Source organism: Cervus elaphus, chromosome 12 (assembly GCF_910594005.1).
Source record: "Cervus elaphus chromosome 12, mCerEla1.1, whole genome shotgun sequence".
Classification (NCBI taxonomy): Eukaryota; Metazoa; Chordata; class Mammalia; order Artiodactyla; family Cervidae; genus Cervus; species Cervus elaphus.
The window spans coordinates 56,420,855-56,445,728 of NC_057826.1; the positions used below are offsets into that span (position 1 = coordinate 56,420,855).

The 24,874-nt window shown below is 39.6% G+C and overlaps 1 protein-coding gene across 4 annotated transcripts in view; it reads right to left on the reverse strand.

The window, feature by feature from the left end:
- GNG2 (G protein subunit gamma 2) overlaps positions 1 to 24,874 on the reverse strand; it is a 122,794-nt gene that overhangs the window by 13,790 nt on the left and 84,130 nt on the right. For 3 of the 4 annotated variants that reach the window (XM_043918972.1, XM_043918973.1, XM_043918974.1), the window contains one exon: positions 6,078 to 6,191. In XM_043918972.1, coding sequence (XP_043774907.1) covers positions 6,078 to 6,164 — 87 coding nt within the window. In that variant the 5' untranslated portion in view covers positions 6,165 to 6,191. Of the gene's footprint in view, positions 1 to 6,077; positions 6,192 to 9,296; positions 9,302 to 10,860; positions 10,875 to 24,874 lie in introns of those variants that run through there. The other variant, XM_043918975.1, reaches the window with a different exon arrangement.

The window sequence follows — 24,874 nt, forward strand, 5'->3', positions numbered from 1 at the left end:
TCTCTAGCTCCCACGTATAATGCACAAGGCTAAGAATATACTTGGTGCTTAACAAACATCTACTGAATTTTGAAAATTGTATCAACCCTCATAAAAATGAAGTTTTATGCTCAATTATTAACATATGCCTGGGTTCAATTTAAAATTTTTGTTCCACTTTCAGCAAATCAAATGAATTAAAACTGGGTATCTTTGAACACAGCCTTTTCTTCTATAAGTTCCAGACATACTGTACCTATTTTGTTAACCCTGAAAATAGTCTCAGTTTGGCTTATATGTAAGGTTGAAACTTACTCTTCCTAATAAACTGAATGCAAGAATTTTAGGGAAGAGATGTTAAAACTTTTGATTCAAACACTGGAGAAGTATTTGAAAAGTCCCAAACCTAGGATATCTGTCCCCTGTCTAAATGAAGCAGGATGTCTAACTGACTTGTGTCTCAGAACAACTTTCCCTGAAGTTCAGTTCCAATGTATTATGAGTCAATTGTCAGAAAGATGATTTACCTATTAGAAACATTTATATTTGGTTCAACAATTACACAACTTTGTCAGTTATGAAAATCAGTCTGTTCTTTTTATATTGAGCTGTTTTCACAAAGAAGGTATACTATAAATACTGGCTACTTATATTCATATACTTGACATAAAGCAATTTACCTATTTTAAAATGATCAATTCTGCCCTTCTTTTTGGCATTTTACTGAACTTTCTCCTATTATGATGAGTTTTATTTGGCCAGTGACATCATGCTTGGAATTTCCCAAACCATAAATGTAATTGGAAATGTCATCCAAAATACAGTTCTTAATGTCTTGTTATATGACACACTTAGGATATGAACTTAAAGCTATCCACTAAAAAAAAGTGTTTTTTCATTGCCTGCCTATCTCATCATCAAGAAGTAGACAATAAGGTCTTTGATGTTGAGGACTGTGTAGTTTATCTGATGAAGGTAAAATTATTTAGTAAACTGACTAATAAGTAGGATCAGAATGGAAAAGATTCGTGAACAAGTGGGGATTTAAGCTGACCTGTAATAGAGGAGTAAGATTCTGATACTGTCCCATTCCATTTGGGCTGCTCTAATAAAATTCCAAAACCAGGTGGATTGTAAAAAACAGTTTTGGAGGCTGGAAAGTCTAAGATCAAGGTGCCGGCAGATTCAGTGTCTGTTGGGTCTTGATTTCTAGTTCATAGATACCTATCTTCTTGTTATATCCTCACAAGGTGGAAAGGGCCAGGGAGCTTGCTGAGCCTCTTTATATGGGCACTAATTCCATTCCTGAGGCTCTGCCTGCATGACCTTATCACTTCCAAAAGGCCCCATCTCCAAATACTGCCACATTGGGTGTTAGGATTTTAATGTATGAATATGGGGAGGGACACAAACATTTAGTCAACAATAAATAGGAAAAGAATAGAAAAGACCCTGATGCTGGGAAAGATTGAAGGAGGAGAAGGGGACGACAGAGGACAAGATGGTTGGATGATATCACTGACTCAACAGACATAAGTTTGAGCAAGCTCCAGCAAAGGGTGAAGAACAGGGAAGCCTGGCATGCTGCAGTCCATGGGGTTGCAAAGAGTTGGGCATGACTGAGCAACTGAACAATAACAACACATAGAAAAAGAATAAGGGGAAGGGTGTTCTCACTGAGGGATTCAGAATAACCAGAGAGATGGTACTCTGCACGGCATATTCTTTAGACAGTGAAGAGCGCCAGTTGCAAAGGTCTATTGGAACCATTTGGGAGAAATGAGAAATAACTTTGGCATTTATATGTTAGGCCAATATAAGAAGCATCCAATCAGTTAAGAAGCAATCATTTCACCCATGCTCCTGGCCTTGGCTTTCTTTTGCACTTACATGTATATTATTCATGATGCCAACAATGCCATGCATTAAAGGTCTTCCTTTTAGCTTATGATGATTCTCACCCCTCCTTAACTACCCTTCCCACGCTTACGGGTGGGTGGGTTCCTAGGAGCCATGTTTGTGCAATGTCCTTTAATTTGAGCATTAGTTGATTGAAGCTGCAGATGGCTCATCCTTGGTAGAACAAATGTACCACTCTAGGAAGTGAGACTAAAAGGGATGACATGAGTCTACCTCTTTCTTCATGGAGCTGAAAGTGTGATGTGTGATCCTGGGAGTTGTGGGCAGCCATCTTGTGTCCACCACATGCAACAGGCAGCTGAGAAATCTATTCCTCCCGGGAAAGGAAAGAGGCTGAGAGAAGCAGAGACATCCCAGAGCACCCACAGTTCCTGCTGGCTCCAGTTCTGACTGCTCCCGGTTCTGACTCCCCATGCTCACTCAGCTACATTTCTGCTCTCAGATTCTGAGACGCCTTGTATCTTTTATCATCAATCCCTTCTTTCTGCTTAAGCCAGCTTGTGGTTAGGTTGCTATTATTAGAAACCCAGAGTCCTAATATAGTGACGAATAAACAGATTCACTGGAGTCTTACCGTCCTTTGCTTTCACACGTGCTCTCTTGACTTGCACTCTCAGGACAAGCTTTCTTTTACTGGCCCTTGTCAACAGCAGCATATCTTGTTGTTTCATACATCTGAGTCTCACAGTCTCCAAAACCTCTCTCTGCCCCTTTCCCCAGAGCCCATCCCAGCTTTCCTTGGCTTCTCTTTCCTTTCTGTCCTTGAATGAAATGCTAACAAAGAAACACAGAGAGGCTGGGAGTATAATTTATATATGCCTGAGGCTTATGAACAGATAATGGGTTCATTAGCCCAAATCTCTCAGGATCTGTGATACAAAGGGATAGCAAACAAGAAGGCTTAAAAAGGAATATGCTCTTCAGACCCTCTCATGGCCAGGCTACTCCAGGCAGCCAAGGATACTCTGGAGGCCACAGGAGGGATAAGGCCACTCCTTGCAGAAGGGACCCTGGACACCCCCAGTGTCAGCTGTGCTCCCTTCTCCTTGTTCCCTATTGTCTCAGCTGCACTAGGCTCTGCTAGAGGGACATCAAGCCACTGCAGCCTTTACAGCTTGAAGAGGCCACTGCTGTGATTCCAAAAATCACAAACCTGGGATCTTCAGAGAGAAGCTCCTTCTTGCTGACAGGATCAGGCATGGAAAGTAGGTGGAGAAACCTGAACGCTCAAAACCCTGAAAGGGACTCCGAAAGGCAGATAAACTAGTCCTAAACCAGTGACAGTTTTATACCAAGAGCTAAACTAAAAATAACCTGACACTTCACCATAGCATGCCTGCCTGGCTCTGATGTGCAGAACAAATGCTGAAATATAGGCTGCCGCTGTTATTTCCAACAATTTTAGGTCCAATGATGTCAAGAGGAATTGAGAGATCTGAAAGTTACAATCAGCGAGGAAGGCAATCACTTATTGTTCAGTTTATTAGGCCAATGCTTTATGTCTCAAAGAGATACTGATTTATTTGGTCTCTTCACAAGTAGTATACCAAGGTAATCAGGGTGAGGTATTGGCTTCATTCTGATGACACTTGGTAATTATGCTTTTTGGATGTCTTAACTTGTATCAGTAATAGGTCTTGTTCATTTTTTTTTTGGTAACCCTTTATTAGACTAGGAGATCCTTGAGAGCAAGAATCATTTCTTCATCTTTATCTAGCTCTATATCTCTAAGACCTAACAGGGCCTGGCAATTTAGAAAGCTCTCACTAAAATATGTATTGGATAAAGGAATAAATAACATAAAAATAGCAAAAATCCACTCTTATGATGAAAGTCTGGTAAAACATCTTAAAGGATCTAATGACTGAGTCTTCAAGGAGTCAGGGGAGTTGGGAAAGGAGAAATGCAAAGAGGAGGAGACTGAATGTTCCAGCCATTTGAAATTCCCATCAAGGAAATTAAGAATGGTTCAATATGGCATGGGGGTGAGGGGAAGGGACCGAAGCTGAAAAGAGGGGCAGGGGTCAGAAGGACCTTACACACACTCTGCTGAAGAGTTTGAACTTCAAGTTCAAGGTGATAGGAGTCATGAAAATATGTTCAGCAGGAAAGGAACCTAATGAGCTTTTCTTGAAGCAAGTGGTCTTTGGCAACCACATGGAGGATAAGTGATGGTGGGGATGGACTGGGGTTGAGAAGGGATTGTAGAGGTCAGCTAAGTGCACTGTGCAGTTAGGAGTTCAGGTGAGAGGTGATGATGGTCTGACCTACGGCTGAAAAGGTCTGTTTCTGCCCTGTTCTTCCCACTGTCAGCTTCTCATACCACCTACACCATCACCTCCTGCTTCAGGACTTGGGCCTGGGGATGCTGAGTTGTACCAGAAAATGCCAACCATACTGGGGCTTGGCAAACACTTTCATCTTCACTGGGCCACCCCAAAAGGCAAAGTGGCATCTTCCAGAGGCCCACACACAGAACATCTAATAGCAGGAAAAAAAAAAAGAACTGAATGACTCTTTTTGGTGCCACAATCTTTGCGTGACCTCACTCCTCCCAACAGGTACTATGCCCACTTGCCACACGATATTTTTTAAGAAAGGAAATAAAAAAGAACAGGTCAAGGGGAAAATGGAGAAGAGGAAGGTAGTGAAGGTGCAAAATAGATGTTAAGGGCCCTTTATCACATTATAAATAAAGAAGAATTAAAGCAATTGCAAGAAAGAAGCTGTTTATATTTTGTGGCTCATTTCCAGGATTCAAATTTTATAAAGGAGATTAAGGATAGATGGGAAAATGTCTATGGTTATTTGCTCAGCTTACCTATGGAGGAAAATAAGCTCTCCCTTCAGACTCTAGCACAGACCTGATGGGAGTTCTAAGGAGCAAACCTCTTCCCATGGGACCATGGTTCTCTACCTTAGCTATACATTAAAACTAACTGATAATGTTAAAAAAAAAAATTACTGTTGTCTGAATCATAGATTCTAATTTAACTGGTCTATACTGTGGTCTTAGAAATGGTTCTTTTTATAGAATTCCCTGGGTGATTTGAATGTACAGGTGGGCTGAGAATCACTCCTCTAGACCAGGGTTCAGCAAAGTTTTTCTCTAAAAGGCCAGAGAGTAAAAGTTTTGGGCTTTCTGAGCCAAGTGTTATCTGTTACAACTATTCTACCCTGCTGTTGTAGCATCAAAGGAGCCACAGACAAGATGTAAATGAGTATATGGGGCTGTGTGCTAATAAAGCTTTATTGACAAAAACAGACAGTGGGCTGGATTTGGCTCATGAGCCATAATTTATTGACCCTTGCTCTAGAAGCACATTCCAAAGGAGGGCTGGATTGTTCAGGTTCCTAAGGCAGGTATGGACAAATCTTTCAGTTTAAAAAAGGCATTTGGAAAAATGTTCCAATTTTAGTAAAATGAAATACGCTGCTGAGTTCCATGTCATAAGATGCTCAGGTCTTCTGAGGAAGTGAAGCTTTGATAGTTGACAAAAATTTACTACCTGTGGTAGCTATCTATGTGGGTTAATTTACATTGAAAATCTGCCAACAAAAGATTTCTATTTAAAGTCCTGGCTCAATATGTTAGGTCCAACTTAAGGCAAAGCTATCAGGTTAGATCTGGGGAGTGAGAGAAAGAAATAAGTAGATTATTAACTTCCATGAAACCTTTACGCTGTTTGACTTCTCAGCGAGACCATGTGTGGTTTTTGTGTTCTGAAGAAAAAAATCCAAGAGTATAAAAGAGAAAAAAAGTAAAAATAAAAATGGTGGATAGAAGGACTAGACCTAAAGATAGACACTAAAAATTAGAACATACATCAGGATAGAAAAAATTAAACCCAAGTGAGAAGGACTTCTTTACAAGGTCAGAGAAGTGAACTGGTCGATTGCTATGTTTTGTGGGTTCTCCAAATCCTTTGGCTAGAATTCAGCCATGAACCTAAATTCTGCTTTGAAGTTACTCAGTGAACTAGTTTTAATTTATACTATCATTTTATTCTGGAATATTCCAGAGAGGGCAAAGGCACATTAGAAAATGAACTTTTGCCTAACTACTAAGTTTCTCTCCCACCATCTCTGGTTTCATCGCTCTCGATAGAATAGTCAAATGACACCTGGCTACAAGTCATGACAAGGCCAGCTGAGCCTGTGGGTGACACCATCCTTACCTTTATCCTATCGATGTTGGCTTCCATCTTCAGTTGTTCTACCAGTTTCCTGGCTTGTGCTATGCTGGCGGTGTTGTTGCTGGCCATTGGAACGCTGGGCGGGTTTCAGATACACTAGGAAAGAAAACAAGGAGGAAAAATACATCAGAGAAATCACCAGCTGCCAAATGTGTGGGTTCACCATAACTGGGAGATCCCAAAAGAATGACTGCAGTCAGGCCAGGCTTCTCCAGCCATCTACATCCCCAATCCAGCACTGTGTCTGAGGGGCAAGCAGACCAGAGAGATGAGGATTGCTTTTCTTCCTCCCTATCTCTCCCCCTTCCATTCTTTCTTCAGGGGGAATCATTAAATCAGCTAAGAAGAACTGCCACATGAAGAAAGCAAGTTATCAAATTTATCTTAATTTATGAAATTTATTACAGAAGGGGACAACAGAGGATGAGATGGTTGGATGGCATCACCGACTCAATGGACATGAGTTTGAGCAAGCTCCCGGAGTTGGTGATGGACAGGGAAGCCTGGCATGCTGCAGTCCATGGGGTCGCAAAGAGTCTGACATGACTGAGCGACTGAACTGAATTTATGAAATAAATTTATGAAATAAATTCAAAACAGTAAGGGTGACAGTATGCATAATTATTGTTGTTATTTATTGGGTACTGCTATTGTTAGATATTGTTTTAGAGAGTGGAGTTCTGTACCTATGTAGATGGTAAGATAATTTCTTTGTCTCTGGCTCTGCCAGATCTCTTTCCATCCTTGCCGCCCACCCCCTTCAAATCCTATCCGAATTTCATTTCTCTTCTAATTATTTCTTGACCCCTCCCATCTCACTTTATTCTTGCCAATCACCTCAGAAAGTATCCTATTTTATTTTCAGTGCCCACTTCCCCCATATTTTGATCAGGTCTTCCTCCATGTCAAGGTGTCATATGCTATTTCTGGACTGTAAATTTGCCCTTTAGGTCACTGAAGCAATGTCTGAGAGCTGCAATTTAACTAGAGTGCATGACCCCATAAATGAGAAGCATTAAACACTGCTTTAGTCAATACCAGTTGAGTCTTGTTCGGAAGATATTATATTAAAAACCATGACTTCCACTAGCTTTGGGGAATATTTTTATTTAGGGATAAAGTAGGCTCAAGCTACAATTTCAAAAAGGAAAGAAGTCACATAGAAAACCTATAGAAAGAAAAATAATCCATAATAAATTCAGTACATAGGTTTTTACATATTCATGAAAATCAGGAAACAATTTTTATTTAATTACCAAAAAAGCAAAAGTCTACAAATTATTTTTTTTGGTTTCTATTTCTTGATATCTAGTTCTTCAAGACAATATAAGTAATTAGACAGAACTCTTTGTGAACAAAGAGGTCTCTGCATAGAGAATGTTATTTTATAAGAATACTGCAAATGCCAACCCAAGAGCACACAGTATAAATTGGAAGATAGTTAACTGTTTCAGGGGCTTCCCTAGTGGCTCAGATGGTAAAGAGTCTGCCTGAAATGCAGGAGAACTGGGTTCGATCCCTGGGTCAGGAAGATCCCCTGGAGAAGGGAATGGCAACCCACTCTGGTATTCTTGCCTGGAGAATTCCATGGACAGAGGAGCCTGGTGGGCTACAGTCCATGGGGTCCCAAAGAGCTGGACATGACTGAGTGACTAACACTTTTAACTGTTCTCTCAATTTATTTTCAAAGGGCTTTGAGACAATAAAATGGGAAGGAAGGCTGAAAGAATTTTGAAGCCAGGAAGATCTCTGAACTCGTTTCACATGCTTGAAGATCAAGGGAGGGATATTGCACATAAAAACAAATAAACAAAAGGGAGGCTTTAACAACAACAATGATTTCATCAGCATGGTTAGGGATGGAATCATTTAAATATAATTTAACCCACAGGTAAGTTATATGCCCCAAATCAAACAAACATCTTACAGCCTCGTAAAACGTCACAGGGTCAAGCAAAAGAAAGTGAAAGTCGCTCTGTCGTATCTGACTCTTTGTGATCCCATGGACTATACAGTTCATGGAATTCTCCAGGCCAGAATACTGGAGTGGGTAGCCTTTCCCTTCTTCAGGGAATCTTCCCAACCCGGGGATTGAACCCACTTATCCAGTAGCATAGCATAACTCTTCCATTCATACAAAGATGGAAGGAGCCACGATCTACAGGACCATGGAAACTGCTCTGGGAAGTTAATATTTCCTCCAAATTAGAATTATCACACTAGGATATAGACTATCACAGAATTTCCAAATCCTCATTGGACCTGAGGGAGCTGTGAGTGACTGGTCAGCTATGATGCTGGCTTTGACTCTAAACCAGATCACACAGTAACTTGTGGCAGAGACCACAGCTTGCTTCTAATACCGCTTTTCCTTGTCTTTATCAGTGATAACAATTTTTTTTTCTTTTTAACAAAGACCACAAGAATTTTAGTTGAGTATATTTTGCTGAAAAATACACTCCCAGGTTCCCTTGCAGCTTCATATGGTTATTTGACTATGTTATGGCCACTGAGACATAAGCAGAAGTGTCCTTGAAGGAAAGGGATGTGCTCTTTGCCTCCCCTTCCTCTTGCTGCTGGCCTGGAAGGCAGTCATGTTCAGGACAGGGTTCCACCTTGAACATGTGGCCTAACACTCCAGGATGAGCAGGAAGGGATGGTCCTTATTGATACTGTAGAGCCACAGTGTCAGCTGTGAACTGGCTGCCATCTACGTGAACAGAAATAAGCACCTATCTTGTTTACACCACTATTATTAAGGGTTTCTCTGTTGTTAGCTAACAGATCTGCCATTAACTGATTAAATGACCCATTATTTTCATTTGAGTATCCAGGAAAAGTCTATGTCCTAATGCCTGTTTATGTTCCCTGGAAAAGGCATAGCTTTCCTTAGGAGGCTGAGATGGAAAGCGTGTGAGTTTTCTATTACTGCTGTAACATATTACTGTAAATTTAGTATTACTAGCTTAAAGAATATAAATTTATTATCTTACAGTTTTGGAGGTTAGAAGTCTGAAATAGGTCCCACTAGCCTAAAATCAAGATATTGGCAGATATTCCTTCTGGAGGTCTAAGGCAGAATGTTTCCTTTCCTTTTCTAGCTTCTAGAGATTGCTGACATTCCTTGGCTCTTGGCTTTTTTCTTCATTTTCAAAACCAACAAAAGTGAGTTGACTCCTTTTGATTCTTTATCATTCTGACCTCTTCTGTAGTCACCTCTTGTTTTGACTCTCCTCTGCCTCCTTCTTCCACTTTTAAGAACCATTGTAACCATACTGGATCTACTCTGATAATACAGGATAACCTCCTTATCTTTAGGTCAGCTAATTAGCAACCTTAATTCCATTTGAACCTCAAATCCCCTTTGACATGTAACACAACAATCTGCAGGTTCCAGTTACAGGGACACAGACATTTTGGGGGGCCTTTATTCTATCTACCATGGAAGGAGACCTCTGTGCAGGTAGAGAAGGAAAGTGGGAAGGTGGAGTGTTGAGATAGGAAAAGAAGAGGGATGAGTCAGGACACAAGTCTAGAAATGCAGGGGAAAGAATACAGAAAACCTAAATGGTCTTGAAACCATTTACCTCACATTGGGACTTGAACCCATGTGCCAGGATTTGACCTTAGCCAAAACCTAGTTTGGGACTCAAACCCACATGGCCAGGACTCGAATCCAGCCAAAACCCTGCTTGGGACTTGAACTCATGATCTTTTAATTAGAACACACTTACCTGATGTCTGAACTTACTGAGGCTCGGGTTCTTTGTGTCTCAGAGCAGAAGGAATTCAGTGAGAGGCAAATGACAGGCAAGAAGTAGATTTACTAATATAGGATGCTTGTAAGAGATGCCAATGGGCAGGAAAGGGAGCTCTGCCCAGAGGACTGAGTGGGTTACAATTTATAATGAAAAAGGGTCTTTCCCCCTTTTTCAAGTAGACATAGATGCAGACATAAGGCATATATCACTAGCTCCTCCTTCATATTAGGCAGTAAAGTGTCTGACCCTATGAGGTCACGGGCTACCCAGGGGGTGCCAATGGTAAAGAACCCGCCTGCCAATGCAGAAAGGAGACATAAGAGATGCAGGCTCCATCCCTGGGTCAGGAAGATCCCCCTGGATGAGGGCATGTCAACCCACTTCAGTATCCTTGTCTGGATAATCCCACGGACAGAGGAACCAGGCAGGCTACAGTTCTGTTGCTGCTTATTCGCTTCAGTTGTGTCTGCTTCAGGATATAAGGTTGCAAAGAATCACATGACTGAAGCAACTGAGCATGCATGCCCTACGAGGTCTAGAATTATGGTATGCAGGAAGGGGGGGTAACGTTTTTCTTCCATCTAATGGCCTGCGGCATATATTGTTGTTTTGCTCATGGTTTTATACTTAAGCAAGCCTGCTTCATTGAACCTATTCCAACAGGTTTCTTGAGCGATCATTAACTTACAGTGGCCTCCTAAAGTTTCCTAGGTTTCCTTCTCTATCTATAGTCTCCTACCAGGACTTCTACAACTAGTTGTGTAACTATGCTATTCTATCCCTATCAGTCTTAAGAAAAAAAAGTAGACAAGGGGTTTGGTGTGTGCCTCTCGTTTTAGAAAGATCCTGCATATTTTTGTTTTACCATACGACCCCCCCAAATCTAGAGCTGCTTTTAGAATCACTTAGTGTTATTTTCTTCTTTTTCACCTTCAGCTGCTTTCCCACAGAAGCGATGAAGAAATCCCCCTCGCAAAAACTGAAAAAACTATAGAGTCCTAGACCAGTGTTCCAAAGAAGTATGTAATATTGAGATTTATAAGACATATATTTGGTCTTTGACCTGTTCTTGGCTCAGAGCTCCAAAAACCCTTGTAATCTCCAATGGTAATAGGAATATAGGTCTTTGGTTATGTTAATGAGGTGACTTTTTGAAAGCCCTTAAGCAACCTGGGGATGGCAGTTGGGGAGGGGGGTCGGGGTGGGGGAGGCTGTTTGCCAGGAGAACCAACCATGTAATTAGAGGGTTGGAACTTTCAGTACCTCCCCCCACCCCAGCTTCCTGGAAGGGAGAAAGGTTGGAGGTTGAATCAATAGCCAGTGGCCAATGATTTAATTAATTGTGACTATATAAAGAAGGCTCCATAAAGACTTAAAAGGACACGGTGTGGAGAGCTTCCTGGTTGATGAATTCGTGACGATCCTGGAAGGGCGGTCTCCCTAGAGAGGGTACTGAGCTCTGCACACTGTCCCCACATCCTGCCCTTTGCAGCTCTTTCATCTGGCTGTTTCTGAGTTACATTCTTTTATAATCAACTGGTAACCTAATATATAAAATGTTTCTGAGTTCTGTAATAGTAAATTAATCAAATCCAAGTACTTTATATTTTCAAGTATTTTGTTAAAGATTTTTGCATCAATCTTCATGAGATTATTGCTCTCTTCAGCTTCCCTTTTCTTTTTCTTTATTCCTTCCTTCTTTCTCCCTCTCTCTTTTTTATCCTCCTACCTCTCCTTAGCTTTGGTGTCAGGAAAATGCTTGCCTCTTAAAATGAATTGGGAAGAGTTACAACATGTATGGATGTGAGAGTTGGACTGTGAAGAAAGCTGAGTGCCAAAAAATTGATGCTTTTGAACTGTGGTGTTGGAGCAGACTCTTGAGAGTCTCTTGGACTGCAAGGAGATCCAACCAGTCCATCCTAAAGGAGATCAGTCCTGGGTGTTCATTGGAAGGACTGATGCTGAAGCTGAAACTCCAATACTTGGGCCACCTCATGTGAAGAGTTGACTCATTGGAAAAGACCCTGAAGCTGGGAGGGATTGAGGGCAGGAGGAGAAGGGGACGACAGAGGATGAGATGGCTGGATGGCATCACTGATAAATGGACATGAGTTTGAGTAAACTCTGGGAGTTGGTGATGGACAGGGAGGCCTGGTGTGTTGAGATTCATGGGGTCGCAAAGAGTCAGACATGACTGAGTGACTGAACTGAACATCCTCTTCTATTTTCTGGAGGGTATTGTGTAATACTAGTGTATGGCTAAATATTTGATAGAAACCATTGATGATATCATCTTGTATCATCAAAACCAAGGAGGAGGTCATGGGAACCTCTGATTTATAACCAGGTTGGGGGAGTGGGGAGAAGGCAGTCTTGTAGGATTTAACCCTTAACCTGTGGAACCAGATGCTGTCCCTGGGCAGACAGTTGAGAATTAAAGAATTAAGTTAAACTGCAGGACAGTCAACTGCATGAGAGGATTGCTTATTGGTGTGAAGGGTACCTGCATGTCAACACAGTCAGATCTCAACTGCAAGCCCAGGTTGTACTTCTGACTGACTGGTTATAATTTTTTTGAGTATATACCTAGAAATAGAGTTGTTGAATCATTGGGTAAGCTTATTTTTAATACTTTGAGAGACAGCAATACTGTTTTCCACAACAGCAGTGCCAGTTTACATTATCACTAAAAGTGCACAAGGGTTCTAGTTTCTCCTCATCCTCATGAACACATTATTTTCTTTCTTTCTTTCTTTTTTTTTTTTGAAAGTAGACATCCTAATAGTGTGAGGTAGTATCTCATGCAGTTTGATTTGCACTTCAATGAATGATTAGTGATGTTGAGCACCTTTTCATGTGTTCATTGGCCATTTGGGCATCTTTTTTGGAAAAATGTCTATTTAAGCCTTTTGCCTATTTTACAATAAAATCAGGTTTGCTACTGTTGAACTTTAGGAGTTTTCTATATATTCTGGATGTTAACCTCTAATCAGACATATGGTTTGGAAATAGTGTACTGTGATGCATAAAAGTTTTTAATTTTTGTGAAGTCCAATTTTTCTATTTTTTCTTTTGTTGCCTATGCCTTTGATGTTGGAGCCAGGAAATCACTGCCAACTCCAAAGCTGTGAAGGTTATACTCCACTGTTTTGAAGGAGAGACTATACTAACCTCAAAATATATCATGATGGTATATTGATGATATTGAATTAAAGTTACTTAAGAAAACAGTCATGAAAGAAGAACACTCTCACTCTCTTTGTCCCCTTGAAACAAAGAAATAAATCTCCTATGTGAAAGTACCCACCCTCTACCAGGAAGCTAGAGTTATCCTCATTGCCAGAGATGAGGAATTCAGGGCCAAGAGGGCTATATCAACAGACCTTGTAACCTCTTCCTTAATTTGCTACCCCAAACCCGAACTCTGTTGTCTAGTCAATTCTTCACAAACATATTGTTTCCCTGACTAGAAGGTAGAAAAGCTGCCTGTTTTGGCCACTTCTTTGAGTCTCATATCTTTACAGGCTCTTGTATGTACAAAATCAAATTTGGTTTTCTCCTGTTAATCTGATTTCAATTTAATTATTAGGGTAATCAAAGAATTAAGAATGGAAGAAGGGGAAAGTGTTCATCCTCTACAGCTTAGGTGCCCAAAGTGGGGCTTTCCCCTGGCTGAACACTGTTCACCTTTGGGCTGCTGCAGTGGAGAGATCCTGGGACCTCTGACAAGTGCTGGCAGAAGGAAAGAATTCTTACCAAATCAGTCTCCCAGATCTCTGCCTGCAACATATGGTAGAAGTGAGAATGATAAGAGTGCTTTTCTTTTTCTAAATTCAGATTAGTAAGAGAAAATATTTGTATGAGTTAGTTTTTTGGGTATAGCAACTTGTAAAGATTTGTTATGAGTATGCTTGCTATCTATTGATTCCTTTTCTTCTAGAGATGGTGATTGTTTTCCTTTTCCTCCAACTTTTGTGTCATTTCTCATAAGGAGAAAAATCATAGGGTAGAATGCAGGCATAAGTTCTATAAGCCTGTTGTTTGAGCTGCCTTCACACCCTGGTGAGTTCATGGTTTTTATCAGACTGGCATCTATTTAGACAAACTTTGCTCTGGGCTCTCTAATGTCAGAGAGTAAAGTTTTTCTTTCATCTTGTTCTATATCCTGAGAGCGTGACTCTGTGACCAGTAAGAATATTCTCTGGTTTCTGCTAGCCAGAGGGTGCAAATAATAGCTTGCATATGGTGGCCAGTTGAATAGACTGAATTCCAAGGCATGAAGTCACAGGCATTGTGCTCTTTGTCCAACCGTTTCAGCTTTCAGGGGAGTTTGTCATAAAGGGTCCTCGTCCATAAGGGGTCTTTGTCATCTCAGCCTTTGTTGTCTAGTTAGTGCTGGAGAAGTCTCATTCTATCAATGCCTGCCCGGTGTTGCAGCTTAGTAGGTCTGTGACTAGAGCAGCCTTGTGTTCTTGTCAGAGACTTGAGACACTCTGTAATACTCTGTAATACACCGTTATTACTGCCTGGGACAACAAAAGTCTTTGCTTTCTTAGGCTAAATTTGGGAATAAACTTTCTGGATCTTCTGAGGGCTGTATCTTTTGCACTTTCCTTTGGGATGCCTCTTGCATCCACAGTTAAACCATATAAAGGCTTTTTGGTTTGAGTCACTATTGTTATTAATATAAGTTCCTACTCATCAATGACCAGACAAAGGATCCTTTGAACTAGCCATGTTCGAAAAAAGTTTTTTAAGGAGGCTCTCACCCTAAACAACGTCTTACTGGTGCCTATGGAAAGACCAAATTAAAAAGAGAACACCATGGAACACAATGGCCATAGCCTTAGGGACTCTCTTAGCAAGATGAAAGAACAGACATTAGACTTAGAACAAAAATTAAAGACCACATCCGACTTAAATTCCCCTTCATCTCCTCAGCAACTTCTCTTAGTTCCCTAACTCCTCCATATTTCCCAGAAAATCCCTTAAACACCCAGCCGACTGTTTGAACCTCCCTTTCTCTAAAAGATTTATAGAGAACACTCTGATCTCTAGGCCTCAAATATATAGGTTACTCTTGTAAATGATGAAAGCTGAGAAGTAAATTTAACAGAAGCACCCAGGATGGAGAGTAAGGTTCTCTTTGCTATCCTTTACAGCTCCTTGCCTTCTGGGACTCTATCATCAGGCTCTGCCAGCTTCATACAATGTCCTTTGCCCTTTGCAGATGTATCCTGGACATACCTACCCCTATCCCATGGACACCACAAAGAATTCATATCCCCTGGAGAGCAACAGATTTTTCAAATTACAAAACCCTTTTATCTCCACCTTCAGAAGATCCTACCAAATTTTAAAGAGGTATTAAAAAGATTAGTGGCCATTTACAACCCTTTTTACAGAGAAAAACAGATGACCAGAATTTCTCCCAGGCCCTCCTATTAAATGGTCAGGAAATGGATCAGCTGGAGGCTGATGTTTAGCAAATGTATCAGTATTACATCTTTTTATATATTATGTGCAAAGGTATTGGCTTTTCCATCCAACATGAATTGGTCTAAGGTTAAGTTATACGCTTAGAAAAAGGAGAACATCCAAAGGCCTTTGTAACATGCTTTGTACAGAATTTTCAAAGGCATACTGCATTAAGCCCTGAAGATCCAGAATATAGAAATCTTTCAATTTCCTCCTTAATAGGAAATTTTCTCCTAAATTTAACAAGGCAAATTCAAAAGTCCTGGATGGATAGTCAACCTCTAAGCATTGTGATAGAAGCAGCCACGTAATTCTTTAAAGATAGCTTGCAGGAATGCAGGAGAAAAAAGGAATTACAATCAACAATACTTGATTTATCTGCGTGAATCTTTAGAAAAACAAAAGCATAACTTTGAAAGCAACGCAAAGTCCACTTAGACCTTTTCCTGTTTGCCTTCAGGTGTTTGCAGATATTATTAAAAAAAAAAATCAGGACACTGGAAGTACAATTGTCCTGACTTAAGGGAAAGAAGACAAAAATTAAACAGCAATTATCCTAGACTTCTGATAATAAAGATACACCAAAATTCCTAGGAGAAAACTTACATTCTTTCCCTGTCCCTTGAAAATGTAAATCTTATCATGTATTTATAATGAAAATACTTCAGAAGGTAAATAAAACACTGCTCACAACTGCCTAAGACAGAAGATAAAAAGGGGGTGGGGGAGGTTTTTAAAAATATAAACTGCTATAAAACTCACTTGCCTAAATCAAGTTCACAGTGTTCAAAAGACTGTCAAGGATGATCTTGTCAAGGACAAACACAAACTTAAAAGTCTTCTGCACAAACATTAGTAGCTTTAGCCATTTGAGAGAGTAACCTTAATGCATTCTGTTTGACAGAGATATAATTTGAATTCAACTGTTATTTATAAACTAGTGTTATTTTATTGTACCTGATTCATGGCTCAAATTTTAGAACAAAAACTATAGTCTGCAATCTGTCTGCATGTTTACCTATGTCTATAAAAATGTGTTATGTATATGTGCCATTTCCTACCTCTGTATGGTATTGACAGAATCAGTTTGCAAGTGAGCTCTATTTAACTGGCTTACGCTTTAGCTCTTATGAATTAAGCATCCCTAAAACTCAGAAATATAGAAACTAACTCAAATGTTTTTCAAGTTCATGTGATGTGGGATAATCTTTGCTAAGTAAACACTAGCTTAAGTTTGTTGGTTTAATTAAAGTAGACATGTCTTCAGAGTTATCAGCATTAAGTATAATGTAGACATGCAACTTTTATTCTACCTGGGTTTGCGTGTGTTAGTTGCTCAGTCATGCCCAACTCTACAAATCCATGGACTGCAGCTCACCAGGCTCCTCTGTACCTGGGTTTACTAGCCAAGTAAGCTCATGATATCCCTGCTGAAAAATTTGTAAACAAGAAAAATAACTTAAAATGATGGCTGGCTGTTTTGCTGTTTATGAAATTTTCATGAGTGATCTAGATATGACTGTTGGGAACAACTGAATTAAATAAATGTAAAGTAGGATAAAAATTTTTAAGTGAACTTTTCAATAATAATTATGTTTTCAGATGTCATCCTAAGTAGTTTCCCAAATCTCTTTGGTAACTTACATTCTTAGAGTTTGCTCAGTTAAATTAAATGATAGAAATTTATTGACTATCCATATAATTTCCAAATGAGATAAGGCACAGGAATATCAATTCTTGAACTTTTGGTTTCTTATGACAGAGAAACCAAAAAGATATTTGGGTCTATTAGTAAACATATGTATCACATTGAAAGGTTACAATACAAAGAAACATGTTTCCAGAAATTATAAAGTGTATTCATAAATTTGCCAATCCAAGAATACTGGTATAATGCACGGTTCATAACTGCTTACTTCTTGGTTTTTACTAGAAATTAATGTTTTTCTAGTTATGAAGAGTTGACTCATTGGAAAAGACCCTGATGCTGGGAGGGATTGGGGGCAGGAGGAGAAGGGGATGACAGAGGATGAGATGGCTGGATGGCATCACCAACTCAATGGACATGGGTTTGAGTAAACTCCGGGAGTTGGTGATGGACAGGGAGGCCTGGCGTGCTGCGATTCATGGGGTCGCAAAGAGTCGGACACGACTGAGCGTCTGAACTGAACTGAATGTTTTTAAGAATTAAAGACTCTAATCAACAAATGTAATTGAAATTACTGAAGATAATAAGAAAAACACCTCTATGCAAGGAAAGTTGGTTGCATTTAGGTAAAAAATGGTATGAGGTATGAAGATGCATTTTTGTTAAGAGAAATGAAGATAACTTTATCCTAAATTAAGGTTGGTTATTTCACAATGGGAGAAAGAGAAACAAAGACAAACTAAATTGAAAATAGAAAGTTGGGAAGTAAGAAGGAGAGAATTTTATCTTGTGCAATCAAGTTGGCTAAAATATGAGTTTAAAAAACAAGCTTTAATATTAATAGTGTGCTCATGTAAAATTCAGTTCAGTTCAGTCAATCAGTCATGTCCAGCTCTTTGCAACCCCATGGACTGCAGCATGCCAGGCTTCCCTGTCCATCACCAACTCCAGGAGCTTGCTCAAACTCATGTCCATTGAGTCGGCGATGCCATCCAACCACCTCATCCTCTGTCATCCCCTTCTACTCCTGCCTTCAATCTTTTCCAGCATCAGGGTCTTTTCAAATGAGTCAGTTCTTCGAATCAGGTGGCCAAAGTGTTGGAGTTTCAGCTTCAGCATCAGTCCTTCCAATGAATATTTAGGACTGATTTCCTTTTGGATGGACTGGTTGGATCTCCTTGCAGTCCAAGGGACTCTCAAGAGTCTTCTCCAACACCGTAGTTCAAAACCATCAATTCTTTGGTGCTCAGTTTTCTTTATGGTCCAACTCTCACATCCATTCATGACTACTGGAAAAACCATAGTTTTGACTAGAGGGACTTTGTCAGCAAAGTAATGTCTCTGCTTTTTAATATGCTGTCTAGGTTGGTCATAGCTTTTCTTCCAAGGATCAAGTGTCTTTTAATTTCATAGCTGCAGTCACCATCTGCAGTGATTTTGGAGCCCCCCAAAATAAAGTCTATCACGGTTTCCATTGTTTCCCCATCTATCTGCCATGAAGTGATGAGACCGGATGCCATGATCATAGTTTTTTAAATGTTGAGTTTCAAGCCAGCTTTTTCACTCTCCTCTTTCACTTTCATCAAAGGCTCCTCAGTTCTTCTTTGCTTTCTGCCATAAGATGGTGTCATCTGCATATCTGAAGTTATTGATATTTCTCCCAGCAATCCTGATTCCAGCTTGTGCTTCATCCGGTGTGTTTATATTTGTATGCTATGTTATATTTGTATGTCATAAAACATACAAGTGTGTTTTATGATATATGCATAGGTATATTCCAGAAATTATATGCAATTTCTAGAAACCTGGTATGTCCAGGCATAATATGATCACTAGTTATTATCTTAGAATGTATGTTACAGAAATAACAAAATTTCCTTGTTAATAGTATTGTAATGAGCTAACATTAGATCTTTAAGCCTGGACATTTTAGTCTTTTGTCATTTACACTGATTGTTTTACTTTGATGACTTTCACAAATGTGTTTCATATTCAGAGAAATTCATGGAAAGGGCTCTGAGGAGTTCTGTGGATTACGGGCTTTTGACAACTTTCAGATCATACCACTGAACCAGGTAGGGATTTATAGAACTCTAAGGAAAACTGGATTCATAAAACTGCTAACCAAAGATCAAAATCAAGAATTAACTACATGGGATGGAATGAAGATGATCATAATTTTTATGACTTTTTGTTTGAAACATTGCTAGTTCTTCAGTGCTTTGTTTTTCCAGATTCAAAGAAAAAATTTTTTCTTTTCTCAAGCTATTCAAGACTCAGAGCAATTTGGTAAAGTATAACTTTGTGAACAAAGATGGAGCATTTACTTTTTCTCCCTATTTCATCCCTCCAGAATTAAGAAATTCTCAGTGAGTATTCCTATTTTAATGGCAGTATAATTATTTGCACAAATTCAGTAAGAATTTGTTCTCTTTATTAATAGGACACAGTTAGAAACATTGTTTATATTACCAAGGCTTTGATTAGAATGTCTTATTTCAGAGAGACATACATAGATTCAAATATGACCAGAAAGCTTTAAGGAATTAAGACTGACTTTATGGAGCCAATAAAACCCTTTGGAAAAATTAGCCAATCCTGTTTACAAGGTTCCTGGCAGCCTTGTCTGGTGAGTAAGGAAGGTCACCTCCTGGCAAGCCTGGGAACCTTAGGATATTTTGCAGATCTCAAAAAGAGAAAAATGCATCCAAATCTACAGGGACTGCAGGCAAAGTTTGATGGAAAATCTTTTGCATGGCTTCCTAGCCTAGAGAGGCTTTTAAGAGTTTAATCTGAGATTTTTTATAAAACGTTTCAGCAAAGCAAACTTTGAAAGAGTCTATATGGTTAATATTATTCTTGCTGCACTTAGGTAAATAATCAGGCAAAGTTTATTGAAATTATACTTAACTTGTGAACAAGTTAGTCTTATTATGGTCATCTTTCATAGAAATGGAGGTAATTATAGTGAAAAGTTTTCCTCCCCTACATTTTTTTCTAAGAATTTTATAGTTTTAGCTCTTACGTTTATGTCTTTGATCCATTTTGAGTTAATTTTTGTATATGGTAAGGGTCTAACTCTATTATTATTAACTTTTTTTTTTTGCATGTGGATATCTAGTTTTCCCAGCACCATTTGTTGAAAAGATTGTTCATTCTTTACTGAATGGTCTCATCATTGTTGAAAACTATCTGTCTATATATGTGAGAGTTTATTTCTGGTCTCTCTATTCTATTATATTGGTCTATCTTTATGCCAGTACCTTACTTTTTTATGCTACTTTAGCTTTGTTGTAAGTAAACTGTGAAATGTGAGTTCTCCAACTTGTTCTTTTTCAAGATTCTTTCAGCTATTCAGGTCCCTTGACATTCCATACAAATTTTAAGATGGCCTTTTCTATTTCTATAAAAAATATTGCTTAAATTTTAATACAGAGTGCATTGAATCTGTAGATTGCTTTGAGCAGTACTGATATTTTAACAATATTAAGTCTTCCAATCCATGAACATGGGATGTCTTTCCACTTATTTATGTCTTCTTTGTTTTAGCAATGTTTGCAGCTTTTATTGTACAAGTTTTTTATCTCCTTATTTAATTCCTAAATATTTTATTCTTTTTCATGATATTGGAACTGGAATTGTGTTCTTAATTTCCTTTCCAGATTGCTTATCATCAGTGTATAGAAAAGCTACACCACTGATTCTTAAAGGGGAAGAGGAAACTCTTTGTCTTCACCCCTACCTGAGTTACCTGAGTTGAGAGTAATTGCTTGCAAGAAGTGTTGTTGAGGAGAGGTGTGCCTTGTGAATACAATGGGGCCAAGAAAAAGTGTTGACAGAATCCTGTTAGATGCTTAGGCAGTTTCAACTTAGACAAGCATCTTAGGCAAGCACTGATATTCTTTGCTAATGTTTCTGTTTCATTTGACATGTAACCCAAACTAGGCGGAAACTATTTTCCTAAGAGGGAAGGGAATGGTTGAAACACACTGACAACTGAAATAGCTAAAAAAAAAAGTAAAATTGTGCTGAAAAGATCATGCAGACAAAGCTTTAAAATACACACACATTTCTTAAAAATAAACAACAAAAATAAAAATAAAATAAAATAAACAACAATAACAAAAAACCCTTTTAGTTAATAAGAAAGGGAGATTAATTTCTATAGATCACTCCCCCTCAGGCTTCCCTGGTAGCTCAGCTGGTAAAGAATTTTCCTGCAATGCAGGAGACCGCGGTTCAATTCCTAGGTCAGGAAGATCCACTGGAGAAGGGATAGGCTACCCACTCCAATATTGCTGGGTTTCCCTGGTGGCTTAGCTGGTAAAGAATCTGCCTGCAATGTGGGAGACCTGGGTTCGATCCCTGGGTTGGGAAGGTCTCCTGGAGAAGAGAGAGGCTACCCACTCCAGTATTCTGGCCTGGAGAAGTCCATAGGCTCGCAAAGACACGATAGTGACTTTCACTTTCATTTTCACCCCTCCTCACCCTATCAGCCTAGTCTGGACTGCTTTCTGATGTACTGCAGTTTACCTTTGCAGGGGTCCAGCCTGGCAACCAAGTTGTGGCACAGAATATGAGTGGTTACATATCGATGAATTTGAATCAGGAACTATAATGCTGCAGATAAATTCTTTCAGAATCCCACAGCCAGTATCTTTTCTTAAAATTCTAAAAATCTATCCTCAGGAAATTCGAAATGCAATCTATTCTCCAAGCCTCACACTAGAACTACAGGCAGTAGTTCTTGGCCAAGGGAGGTATCATCCAACATGCGGCGTTTGGAATGTGTGGGGTGGGTGGGTTTTGGCAGTACCGAGGGGCCACCGGCATTTAGTGAGCAGAGGCAGGAACTCGTCATGCCCTCTAGGATGCCAGGCAACAATGTATCACGCTGTTTAAAAGGCCCACAGTACCCTCAATGAGAAAGGACTCTGAAAAAATAGCCATAGAGCCATGCATGAAAAAATCTGCTTAAAGAAAGAACACCGTAAGAAAAGGTTCAACTCACTGGGCTTTTATGCTTATGTCTTCTGATCCCTATTACCTTCCCAGTGAAGAATAAGTGCTCATAATTCTCATTAGCATTATTTTGCTTTACGGATATTTGGTCCATGTTCATTTATAAAAAGAGCATAGTCTCTTTTTTGCAATGTACTGGTGGAATGAGATTATTCTGAGTTATATCTGCCAGTGAGGGGAAAAACAAACAACAAAAACCCCTAGAACAATTAGCTTGTGTGTGAGGGATCAGTGGAATTTTGCAAGAATGTCCTAATTATCCCACCTGGATTCCAAACTCAAGAATAATAACAGAATACATTTTATTCTTTTCAACTGAGAACAGTAGACCTCCATCCCTGAGGGTCAGGCTTGTTATGGAATAATAACCATCAGATGGTTTTCTGTCTCTAAAAATACATCCAGTATTTTAATTTCTTTTAGGAGGAAACTTTCTGTTAAGAAACTATACATTTTCTTGTCACTTAGGCTTGGGAATAAATACACAACCCTTTATTCCTGTGGCACAAAAATAAATAAGATCGAGGGATCTTTGCCTTGGAGACTGTAGGTTAATTGTGGAGGATTCCATTCTTTTCATACTTTAATGGTGTTTTTTAAGCATGGATCCAGGCAAGCTTCCCTGAGGCCTTTCATTTTAATTATAACTGTGTGTTTCTCTGAACTGTGTTTTGATATTTGCAGTAGGTGCTGAGGGGGTTTGATTTATTTGTTTTGTATATTTTCAGGTTAAAATTACATTGGGAATAAAACAAACAATTTCTAAGACTAGAAAACAAATTAGAGGTTTATAGTCTTCCAGTCAATTGATGATATCTATATTATTCTCATTTGTCAGTTAGCCCTAGCATTGGTGATTGGTTAGTAGTTAATTTTAAATTAGAGGACTAATTTCAAACTGGGCTTCCCTTGTAGCTCAGAGGGCAAAGAATCTGCCTGCAAAGAAGGAGACTTGGGTTCGATCCCTGGGTCGGGAAGACCCCCTGGAGAAGGAAATGGCAACCCACTCTAGTATCCTTTCCTAGAGAATTCCATGGACAGACCATGGGGTCGCAAAGAGTCGGACACGACTGACCAACTAACACATAACACACAATTTCAAACTATTCCAATTTAGAATTTTTCAGAGTTACTACAATTAGTCACCTGAAAAAAATGTATTTGTTAACTGTTCAGACCTACAACAAAAGTTTGAGCTTGGTCATTCTGTGACTCACTTTTTGATCCTTACTCTAATTTATTCTGCAACAAGTAAGTATGTCATCATCAAATGGATTAGATTTGCTATAGGAAGGACTGTCAAATATTCTTTCCTGTAAAAGTCCTTCAGAGTCAAAATGCTAGTAAATGTATGAATAGCGGCTACACAATGAATCAAATAAGAATTGTAAAATACCCTGCCAGGTTTCAGGGTAGCTTTTTGACAGGCATTATCCTCTCATACCAGTTGACCATTTTGACTTGAAAATAACAAAAGAGCACATTGCAACCTCTAGTCCTCAGCAAACACCAAACTTTTTGGTTCTCCAGCCACAAGGGATATCTAAAATCAATACAGGATTTATTTGTGAAGCTGGTTGCTTTCCCCTCAATACTTTCAAGGCCCAGGGCATCGGGGATAGAATTGATGTTGCTCACTCACTTTTTCCCAATCACGTGTTTCAACAACTGGAGACGTTGCAAAGATTTCTTTTGGACGTCACAGTGTCGTGACTTTCACTCGCCTTTGCACATTTTTGAGGAGCAGTATACAGTTCAGAAAGGAGATAAGTACAGAGCAAGTGGGGGGAACAGAGGAGGTAGGGTAGGGCATGTGCACACAGGCTTAGGAATGCAAGGACTTGGAGACAGAGGTTGTGGAATAATATGGACTCCAGGAGGTGCGGGTGAGCATCGGGAGAGGGTGGGGAGGGGCAGGGACTGGGAGCCTCAAGGAGTTCACTGGCAGCCAGAATCATGAAAGCCAGACTCCACACTACCGGCTTAAGTGAAGAATTTGTAAACAAAACAAAACAGGAGCCCTCCAAGTGACTTTCCCCTCCTCCTGTCCCTATCTTTAAGGGCTTCCTATTTCTGAGAAATTGATTTTACAAGCCTAAATCTCTGTTCTATCAGCAGAGGACCAGGAACTCAGACTAAAAATGAATATTAGCTTATAAACCAAGGGCTTGCCATGTGCCAGGAACTGGGCCAAGTGCTCTAGAACATTATCCTATTTAATCCTCATAACAATCCTAGGGAAGTAACAAGCACCACATCCCTAGTTGGAAGAGACTAAGATTAAGTCAGAATGTGAGCAAGGCTGTTTCTAAAGCAAGCTCCCCAGGGAAAGGTTTTTCCTTTGGCCTATCTCAGTTCACATTTTTAGAGGCAGCAGACTGATCCTGATCTGGGGGCGATGGCATAGGTTGGCCATTTGTAGCCATTGGCCACAAACAGTGATTTTTACTGTCTGTGCAGCTACAGGGAGAGCTAAGGCAAATGAGGGCTGGTGTGGAAGCCGCACCAATCAAAAACGCTCTGGGGCCAAGAGGGAAGAGAATGAACCAAGGAAGCAATCAATCCACTGTGTTCTATTTCCATGTGGTTTTTCTGGGATGGTGCCAATTTCCAAATGGGAGAAAGGCAAGATCATGTCTGACTTCTTCAAATCAGCACGGGAACTGTCTAGGCTGTGGAGGTGGACAGTAAGACATGGCAAGCTTCCCTCTCTCACTTGCTGCCAGAAAACATTATTTGAAATGACAATTCTCCACTTTGCAGTAAACTGTTGTTTTCAAAACAACGTCTCCATAGACACAAGCCTTCCTCTTGCAAAAAGGATCACTGGTTAGCTGCTTTTAATGACCTTGACAAACACGAAACTCTTG